Raw genomic sequence first — 9748 nt, 5'->3', positions numbered from 1 at the left:
GAGGAGAAGAAGGAAGTGACGTCGGCGGGGAGTCACGGCCCGCGGCGGCGGGGTGAGGGGTCGGTAAATATTGGTGACGTCAGGCCGCCAAGATGGCGGAGGGGTGAGTTCGGTATCGCCAGGCCGGGGCTGGGGCGGGGGGGGGGGGGAACGGGCCGGGTTCAGGCCCCGGGTGGCGGCGGTGGGAGAGCGGGGCAGGCCTCGGCGGTCGGCGCGGAGGGGCCCGGGCACCGGGCCGGGCCGGGGAGCGGGGTGGACGCGGGGCAGGGCCGTGGAGGGGCCGTGGGTTGCCTGACGTGCGTGTCCCCTGGCAGGGAGGACGCGGGGTGGTGGCGGAGCTGGCTGCAGCAGAGCTACCAAGCCGTCAAGGAGAAGGTAGGAGCCACCGGGCCGGGTCTTAGCCGCTGCCTGACGCCCTGCGAGGGTGTGCGGCTGTAGCGCGGCCCGTCACCCCGGGAAGGGGACCGATGGGTACGCGTCGAGGGAGTTCGGATGTATTTGTTATAACTCTGGGAGCCGGGGACCTGACTGCCGCGCTGGGATCTTATGGCTCAGGGGAGCAGCGATGGGCTCTGTTGATGTGAAAATCGCCACCTGAGCAGGGAGGGCATGTGCTTGCAGCATCGCTTTCTGATGTGTAATTTCCTGCCTGCGACAGCACTGCTTATGTTAATTCTATGTAAAACTCAGAACAAGGCTTTTCCTAACCTCTCTTTTTCCCTTCTTGGCTTAAAAAAACCCCACCGTAACGTGTTTTGGGCATAGCTGTTGCCCATTGTTATTCTGGTTATCACTGTCTTACCCATTGCACGAGTTGGGGTAAGGGTTCAGCTGGCTCTTGCGCTTTAATCTTCGTAATGTGCCAGGTGTTCCCAGAGTGACCATGGCTTTGTTGGGGAGCAAAAGGGTTGCACAATCTATATGTCGTCTTCTTACAGTCCACAGAAGCTTTGGAATTCATGAAACGGGACCTGGCTGAGTTCACTCAAGTAGTGCAGCATGATACAGCCTGCACTATTGCTGCTACGGCCAGCGTGGTCAAGGACAAGCTGGCAGTGAGTATAGGAGTAAGAGAGCTGGGATTCTTGTTGCAGAAAGCAAAGTGGAGGGTGAATAGGATGTACCTGCACCCGAGGACATGATCCTCTGAACAAACCCCAACGTGTAACCATGAGCTTCAGGTTGCAGGCATTCTCCCCGGTACAGGTTTGGTGCCGAGCACTGTGTGGGATTTCCTTGCTGTAGTGGTGAGGAACATCCGGAAATGAGTGGAGAAAAGTTCCCTGTGCTTTTTCCCTCTCCCTGTGTGCTGTGTAGGTGGGATGCTGGCAGTGTCACTGTAGTATGACCTCAGATCTCCGCGCAAGTTGTCAGCCTTAGCCCTGCACAGCTGCCGCTGTGACAGTCCAACCCCCAAACCAGCCAGTCCTGGAACATGGCTGTGGCCTTCCCTACAAAGCCTAGGCTCAGTTCCCCACAAACCTATTACAAGGCCTGCCTGCCCCACTGCCACCTGAGGCTAGTGCCTGCCACCACACCCTTCTCCTAGCCCAGCTGTGGCCACACAATTGCCTCATTAGAACTTTTTTGTATGAAGAGACATTCTGCTTCCTTAAACGAACCTATCCAGAAAAGACTGAGACTTGCCCTCCTGCTGCAGGCACTGTTACTTATACTGTGCTGCTTTTTCTTTTCAAGAGGACGGAAGGTTCCTCAGGTGCAACTGAAAGGGTGAGGAAAGGGCTCTCTGACTTCCTGGGTGTCATCTCGGACACATTTGCTCCCTCACCAGATAAGACCATTGACTGCGATGTCATAACACTGATGGCAACACCCACAGGTACCACAGAGCCCTATGACAGCGCCAAGGTGAGTGCCCCGTTCCTGGAGCTTCTCTCTGGGGTGCAGAGTCCCAAACCCTGTCCTCTCGGGGCTTTGCTGCTGCCCCACCGCTGACGGCTCTGCCCTGTGCGTCTTCTCCTCCAGGCTCGCCTCTACAGCCTCCAGTCAGACCCAGCCACCTACTGCAACGAACCTGATGGTACGGGGCGGGGGGGGCGGCTCGGCGGTGCTGCCGAGCCAAGCTGGCCCTTGTGTGGGGTCTGCGGGCCATCCTGAATTGCCCAGAGCCTTTCACCAGTGGGCCTGCTGGCTTGACTGCGGGTGGGGTCACAGTTTATGGAGAGCAGATCTGTCTGTTGCATTGGGGACTAGCTTAGACTGAGAGTTTGCTGGGCCAGTTTAAACCACTGCTGCTGCTGCTGGCGCCGTGTGGCCTTGTGCTGGTGGAGGACCCACAATATCGGGTGGGCTCAGAGACCGATGTCTGCCTCCTCCTTTGCCCCTGGCTCACCCCAGCTGGTCTGGTCTGTAGCATCTTTCCAATGAAACTTCCCAAAACCGTTCCTGCCTTGTTTGTGCCAAGGACTGTTATCTCTGTGCTTGTCTTGTACAGGCCCTGCTGAACTCCTTGAGGCCTGGCTCTCTCAGTTTAACCTAGAGGAGAAGAAAGGGGAGATTGCAGAGCTGCTGGCAACCAGCCCTTCCATCCGGGCTCTCTACACCAAAATGGTAAGGCCCTGCCTGGCTCCTGTAGTGGGCAGCTTCTGACTTGGGGTATGGTGCAGGGAAGCCCTGAGCTGCTTGGGCCCTGGAGCTGGTGGTAGAAAGGACTGCAGTTGCATGGTAAACTGGCACAGGGATATTAGGCAGCATATTGTATTCTTCCCTACTTGTTTGTCACGGGCCTGGAATAGAAGTTCCTCTGTAGCTATCCAATGTGTGTCAGAGCATCTGAGGCTTGCTCCCAAGTCTGTGCACCTGAAAGTGCAGGTGCCTTGCGCAGGTTACAAGGGTAGCTGCAAGGCTCGGGAGGAGAGAGGAGCAAGGCAGCAACTGCAGCCCTCCTTCTGAAGTGACTCATAGTGTTTCCCATGTTGCTCCCAGGTCCCTGTGGCTGTTTCCCATTCTGAATTCTGGCAGCGCTACTTCTATAAAGTGCATCGCCTGGAGCAGGTAGGTCAGGAGGTGGATGTCTCCCCCAGTGGGTGGGCGCTCCAGCCAAGGAGCTCTCTAATGCAGCCCAGAGAGGCAGAAGATAATTCTGCTGGAGAAACAGGGATCTGGGCTGCGTTGTCTATGTCCTTGTCACTGACGCTGAAATGCCTGGGGGAAGAAAGGACTGGGGACCTGAGTCGCTGTTGACGTTGAATTCCCTGCAGGACGAAGCCCGGAGGGAGGCTCTGAAGCAGCGAGCGGAGCAGAGCATTCACCAAGAGGAGCCAGGCTGGGAAGAGGATGAAGGTGGGTCAGATGGTTGGGGATCTGTGGGAGGGCTCGTGCAGACCTCGGCAGGTCTCAGTTAGAGAGGGTGGTGGCTCCTCCTCGCTCCCAGAAATTCAGCTCCCAGCCCAGCTACAGCCAACCCTGCTGCACTGTCAGCTGCTGCTGCGCTTGCTGAAACATCTCTCGCTTCTCTTCTGCCTTCCTACAGAGGAGTTCTTGGGGATGTCACCCCTGCCTTGTGCAAACGTGAAATTTCCAGAAGCAGCAGAGAAAGAATCTGCCCCTGCAGCCCTGGAGGGAAGCCACCCCACTGCTCACAAGGGACCCTCAGAGGAAAGCTGGGCCGTCCTCCCTCCGGAGCTGGCCCCAGCAGAGGGGAGCCCCTCTGAGAGCAGTGAGAGCATCTCCCTTGTGACTCAGATTGCAAACCCTGCCTCTGTGCCTGCTGCGCAGCTACAGACTGGAGCGCAACCAGCTGGGACCGGAGACCTCTCCCAGAGGCTGCTGGAGGCCACCTCGGAAGAGCAGAGCTCCCCGCCAAAGCCCCCAGAACCTGGTCATCCTTCTGCACCTACGCGGGAGTCAGCAGCATCCTCAGAGCAGCTGGCTGTTTCGGAGCTCAAAGAGGTGGAGAGCAAAGCCCAGGGCAGGACAGAGACTGTGAAAGAGGAAGGACCAACAGATCTACGAGTCTTTGAGCTGAACTCAGATAGCGGGAAATCCACTCCCTCCAACAATGGCAAGAAAGGTGCGTGTATGGGGCCAGCACAGGGCCTGGAAACCTGCTGGTGGTGGCAACTTTTGGGGAAAGGGCCTGATTTTGTGATGGTGGAGGAGGGGAAAAGGGGTTTTGCCAAAATCACCCAGGAAGGTTAGATCCAAAGACTGTCTAATGGCTAAAATTAAAGTGGAAGCAAATCCTTATGCTTTTGGGTGGGGTCAAGCGGGTCACATCAGATAGTGACAATCTGCTCTCAGCAGGCAGCTGGGCTGGTGCCATAGCTGGCTCTAGCCTGATCCCTCTCCTGAGCCCCGTTCCTGTGCTTCCTCAGGAGAATGGAGGGTGAGACTCTTCCAGGACCCTGACTAGGGACACATTGCAGCTCTGGCTGACACTATTTACAAATCTTTCGTTGCAGGGGATACTGCCTTCAGCAGAGCCTGCTGCAGGTCTCCCAGAATAATGGTTATGGTGGTTGTAGGATTATAAAGCCACTGTGGGCAACCCAAGATCCAGCAAGGTGGCCAAGTATCATGAACTGGGTCTGTGAGCAGAATGAAGTTGGACAAGAAATCAAAAGTCTGCTGGCTGAGCAGAGTAGGCTTTTGGTCCCTGGCCTGCTGGGAGCCAGGGCAAGGCTGTGGTCTGTGTAGGCAGCGTGGTGTTTCCTTCCCCTTGCATGTCACCCCTAGGAGTGTCCCTGCTGCTCCTCTGCCTCAGGTGGTTGTTCTTTCTGTTGGGGACTATGGCAGTCCCCATATCTAAGTCACTCCTGTCATTCCTTATCTGTTGTGTTTTCTGCGTGACTGAAATGTGACACGTCCTAATTCTCCCAGGCCAGAGGAGAACATGTTTCAGCGTTCACCTCTCCCACTTGTTTTGAACCAGCCCTTGCTGCAAGGGAAGTGCAGTTCAGTCCATCCCATCTCTGTTAGCGAGCTGACAGCCTGCTGTTGGGAATGGGGGAGGCTTTCTCTCCTCAGGCAGACTGCAGTAGATCCGAGCCTCATGAATGCCAGGGCTTTTGGGCCTGCTTGGGCAGCTGTGTGCTTCAGCCAGAGTGTCTGGAGAGCACGTGCAGCTCTGACAGCTCAGTTATGGTGTTTGTGGTTACAGGCTCCAGCACTGATATCAGTGAAGACTGGGAAAAGGACTTTGATCTGGACATGACTGAAGAGGAGGTGCAGCTGGCACTCTCGAAGGTGGAAGTGTCTGGGGAGGTGAGTCGGGGGGAGGTGCTCACTCAAATAGGCAAGAAGGTTGCTCCCAGAAACCATCAGCAACTCCTTGGGGTGATGCTGTGTGAGTTCTGCCGTTGCCGAGTGCTTCCCCTGGGAGGTGAAGAGAGCCTGCAGTACCTCAGAGCAAGAGGGCGAATCCCTCTGCTTGAGCTCCGCTTCCAGTCCCTGTGCTGGAGCCAAGACTGTGCAGCACATTGCAGCGAGACGTGGCTGCTGCTGGCCTGGAAGGGCAGCGCTGCAGCAGGCAGCTGCCTGCCTAGAGTAGCTCGCAGGAGGCTTCTCAAAGGCGTTACTTGCTCTTTGAGGACACAGGCTTAGCTTGGGATCTCACCGCGGGAGTCATGGGTGTTAGCTGGAGCAGAGAGTAGCTGTCTGGACATGCTTAAAGAGGGATGAGTGTGCAAGTTCCCCAAGGCGAACAGAGCAAGCAAATCCCTGTTGTGAGGGTGTGGGAGCGTGAGGATATGTCAGGCTTTGTGCTGACTCGGGTGCCCTGGGCAGGAGGATCTGTTGACAGATGGCTGTTGAGTTACAGAAACAAACTGAGGGATGTTACTCTTGTTTGCAGCTGGAAGATGAAGAGTGGGAAGACTGGGAATAAAGCAACTGCTTCCAGTGTGTGTATCACAGGCTCATTTCCACCATCGAATGTGAATTAAATCACGGACCGGCTGTTCCTTTGTGTGTAACTGTGCTGGGGATTGCAGCAGTTCCAGGCTGGAGGAGTTTCATTCCTGCTAAATCCTGTGGGCAACTCAAGTGACCCCTTCAGACCTGGAGGAGAAGGAGGAAGCAAGAGTTCACTCGTACACTTAGCTGCTAGGGAGCCCATCCTCTCAGTAGGTCCTAGAGACTGGCCAAGCCAAAACCGACTGCTCCAAAAGTGTCGGGTAGAGGCAGGTGTGATGCAGCGTGGGGTCCCTGGGGCGAGCTGGGCACTCGGACACCTGGCAGGATTGCTTGATGCTGCCAGACTGCCAGCTGGCTGATTGATTGCTTGTGTGTGCTCGTGTAATCTACAGTACAGCAGTTCAAAGGCTCTTGGATGCAAGCTGTGCCTGCTTGCTCACTGCTCTGCCCTGTGGGCCAGGCCATCCCTGGAGAAAGCCCCCATGCAGGGAGTGGCTGGTGGCTGGAGATACTGCAGTAGAAGCCCTTTCTGCTGTGCCACTCACGGCTGCAAAGAAAGGCAGTTGACTTGTGGCTTTGACCCAAAGCTGGGCCCTGCTGGAAGGAGCCAAACTCCCTGCCAAACCCTGAGCTTCTGCCTGGCTTTTTGTCTTGGAAGCTTTTTCTAATGGAAACTCCTGTTTCCTGCTGCAAGAGCAGTAGCTCCTCTAAGAGCCAGGGCCTGCTGCTGCTCCCTTTGCAGCTGCACTGCCTTCCTCTGCTGGGTTTTGTGTACTTCTAGTTAAATTCTCCAAGCAAAGTACTTGTGGCTTGCTCTTACTTGAGCCCTTCAGGGCAGGCAGTGATTTGGGTCACCCTGAGAGCAGAACCCCTCCATTGTGGTGCCCAGTTCAGCCCTTGCAAAGCCCCAGTCTGGCCCACTGACCACTTTAACCTCTGCCTTGGCACTGGGGCTCGTCCCTTCCCTCTCCCAGCCCGGGGGGACGCAGAAGCACCCAAGTACGGGTGGTACCTGCTGGCTGAGGCTGCATCTGTCCATTCATCTGACTCCCCTCATGTCCCACCCGTGCCAGGCTCCACAGCCACCAGGGTCACAAGCCTCACTGTGCTCACTTGGATTCCTTCGCTTAAGCCCCCTGTGACTGCTTGCAATGCTTCCTTTGGACCCACGGCCTCTCTTTTTGGGGCAGTTTGCTTCTAATGTCACAAGATGCTCCTCAGTGGATGTTGTTAATATACAGTTACCCTAAAGGGACAGAGCACTCACTGCTGTCTCTGGCCTTTCGGGTGGTGGTTTTATACATGCTACCTTTGTCTTTCTGCCCCTTCCAGGGCTGGTTCATTGGAGCTGTGGGTTTCTTTCTGGTTTTGGATAGCATTAACCTAGGTGCACTTGGAGGAGTTGGGGTTTTGGTGGTTGGGGTTTTTTTTTTTTCCTCCCCCTTTGGGGAGATTCTCGAATGCAGCTGCCTACACAGATGCATTGGTGGCAGTGGTGACTTCAGGCGCTTACATGAGAGCATGTCTGTCCTGCAAAACACACAAGGGCTGGGAACTGAGCTACAACTCTCCCCCTGCTTGGTGTACGGTGGGCCTGGCAGAGCCTCTGAAATGTGCTGCAGCCTCACCCTGTCCTGGGCTCAAATTTAGCTATAGCAGGAAAACCTGTTGTGGGTAGATGACACCAGTGGGGGTGTCAGGATGGGGGGCTTGGGGCTGTGTTCCCTCGGGGTTTGATGGTATGAGTTGCAGCTGGATCCCTGGGCCTGCAGCAGAGCTCGGAGGGTGCAGTGCTCTCATCTGTGTCACTTTTTTTTTTTTTTCTCTTTAGTCAAATTAACCGTTTGGTTGTCTGTGCAATATTCTCTGTTCTGAACTATTCTGCATCTCCCTGAGCCTTTTCTAGCTGGGGTGAAAACCAGGAACAATTCTAACAGCTGGTAGTTTTGTAAAGATGACTTTCTCCAAACCTTTTACAAACTTGCAGTTAACAGCAATTAAAGGAATTCTTCAGAGTCTTTGCCTGTGTCGGGTGTTCTCATTTCCTTTGCCTGCGGGAAGGGGATGGCTGCCACAAGAGGGTCTGCATGTCAGCTGCTTTAACTTTCCCTTTCCTCCCACCGGCCTCAGGGAAGGTTTGCTTAACTCGGGAAGGTGGTTTCACACCGCCCCAGGCTGCTCAGAGGATATGTCTGCCCTGTTCCCTGCTGCTGAGGGCCGAGGGCTTTGAGTGAGCCGATAAAAATGCCTTAGCGTGAACCAGACCTTGCCTCTGTCAGCTGGAGGCCTGGCACACCACCCACGAGGCTAGATAGATGGGAAACACTGACTTCCAAATTTATCATCATTTTAGAAACAATCTGTTCCATTTGGGGAGAGCAGGGCGAGTCCTTCTCAGGCGTTAGTCAGCCATGGGTGTCTGCTGACCCCCTCGATGGAGGGTCTCAGCATCATATCTGGTTCTAGGAGCATTTTCAGGAGGTTCTGGCACTCCTTGGAGATCTCTAGGTGCCTGGGCACGGAGACGCGTTTCTGCTGCTGGTGCAGCATGTTGGGGATGTCGGTGTCATCGAAGGGCAGGCGGGCGCAGAGCAGGACGTAGAGGATGACACCCATGCTCCAGACATCGCCTTTGCGGCTGTCGTGGGGCACACCCTGCAGCACCTCGGGGGCTGCGTAGGCTGTGCTGCCGCAGAAGGTCCAGCTCAGCTCCCTGCCGTCCCCGGGGAGCAGCTTGGCGAAGCCAAAATCCGTCAGCTTCAAAGTGTGGCCCTGCAGCAGGGCGTTCTCGCACTTGAGGTCGCGATGGGCCACCCCGCTGTTGTGGCAGTACTGGATGGCCTCTACCAGCTGGCAGAAGAGAGTCCTGGCACGGGGCTCGGGCAAGGGACCCTCGCGGAGCACATAGTCAAAGATGTCCCCGTCCTCCGCCAGCTCCATCACGAGGCAGATCTTCCCCTCTGCGGATTCCAGCATCTCGTGCACGCGGATGATGTTCTTGTGGTTCAAACGCGTGATGATCTGGAGCTCCCGGGGCAGGAATCTGTGAATAAACTCTGCCGAGAGAGGAGGCGGGTTTGCTCACGGGGAAGTCCCTGAGGTGCTGGCTCCAGGCACTCCTCTGGGACTCGGCAGAGGGAGGGAAGTTTGTTCTGGGGTGTCTGGCCCCATTCCCCAAGGGATGTTTTGTTGAGGGGGGGGTGCTGGGCTCCACCAGCGCTTTGCTGTCCTTGCAGTAGGAGGGGCGGCCGCCTAAATAGGTCCTGTTCCTCAGGCCGTGGACCTGAGCTCTTCTGCCGGACTCCCCAGCACTGCCCTCCCCCCCCCCCGCCCCGGTCCGGTCTGCTCTCGGGTGGCAAGTCTGGGAAACTAGTTTTCTGTTGGGAATTAAAAGCCTCCGAGGAGGGACAGTGCCTCAGCCTGGAGCCCTTTCGGGGTCACGTCTTACCTTCTGGGCCTTCGTTCTTATCAATTATTTTAATTGCCACTTTCTTCTGGTGCTTTTGGGAGAAAGCCTCCTTCACTTTGGAGTACATGCCCTCCCCAATGGTCCTGCCGAGCTGGTAGCCATTGGCAAGCAAAAATCCCTCCATGTCCTTGCATGGGCTGGGACCCTTCGCTCCCTCAGTTCATCCCTCAGCGACTCAACAGCATCTCAGCACCTGCAGCACCCGGGGGGGGGGGGCACAGAGGGACCTTTTAAAACCTGGAGTTGCTATTGTGATGCAGCCGACGCCGTGTCAGTTGGGTGGCAGATGTGCAGCGAGGTTGGGGGACAGGCTGGAACGCCTTGTCCGTGAGCGGGGGCTCTTGGGGTGGGCACTGCAGAGGTTACGGGGCTGGCTGGGGTCCCCCCACGTTCGCCCTGTGC

The 9748-nt window shown here is 56.3% G+C and overlaps 2 protein-coding genes across 3 annotated transcripts; one reads left to right on the top strand and one right to left on the bottom strand.

The window, feature by feature from the left end:
* Nucleotides 1-17: 17 nt before the first annotated feature.
* BSDC1 (BSD domain containing 1) lies at nucleotides 18-7895 on the top strand. Of its 2 annotated transcripts, none has more exons than XM_030039692.1 (11): nucleotides 18-103; nucleotides 315-375; nucleotides 939-1055; nucleotides 1699-1869; nucleotides 1987-2041; nucleotides 2456-2571; nucleotides 2947-3015; nucleotides 3222-3303; nucleotides 3494-4033; nucleotides 5123-5226; nucleotides 5816-7895. In XM_030039692.1, exons 1-11 carry the CDS (start codon nucleotides 93-95, stop codon nucleotides 5846-5848), a joined length of 1359 nt encoding a protein of 452 aa, XP_029895552.1. In that variant the 5' UTR covers nucleotides 18-92; the 3' UTR covers nucleotides 5849-7895. The 2 variants fall into 2 exon arrangements, with proteins under 2 accessions (XP_029895552.1, XP_029895550.1); XM_030039690.1 differs by having other exon boundaries at nucleotides 939-1067.
* Nucleotides 7896-7952: 57 nt separating this feature from the next.
* On the bottom strand, nucleotides 7953-9642 carry TSSK3 (testis specific serine kinase 3). The gene is made up of 2 exons (XM_030039600.2): nucleotides 9326-9642; nucleotides 7953-8933 (listed from the first exon to the last, which is right to left on the bottom strand). Exons 1-2 carry the CDS (start codon nucleotides 9468-9470, stop codon nucleotides 8272-8274), a joined length of 807 nt encoding a protein of 268 aa, XP_029895460.1. The 5' UTR covers nucleotides 9471-9642; the 3' UTR covers nucleotides 7953-8271.
* Between the last annotated feature and the right edge of the window lie 106 nt (nucleotides 9643-9748).

Source organism: Aquila chrysaetos, chromosome 16, assembly GCF_900496995.4.
Source record: "Aquila chrysaetos chrysaetos chromosome 16, bAquChr1.4, whole genome shotgun sequence".
Lineage (NCBI taxonomy): Eukaryota > Metazoa > Chordata > Aves > Accipitriformes > Accipitridae > Aquila > Aquila chrysaetos.
The sequence above is the reverse complement of the archived record's forward strand: the minus strand, read 5'-3'. Positions and strand labels throughout refer to the sequence as shown.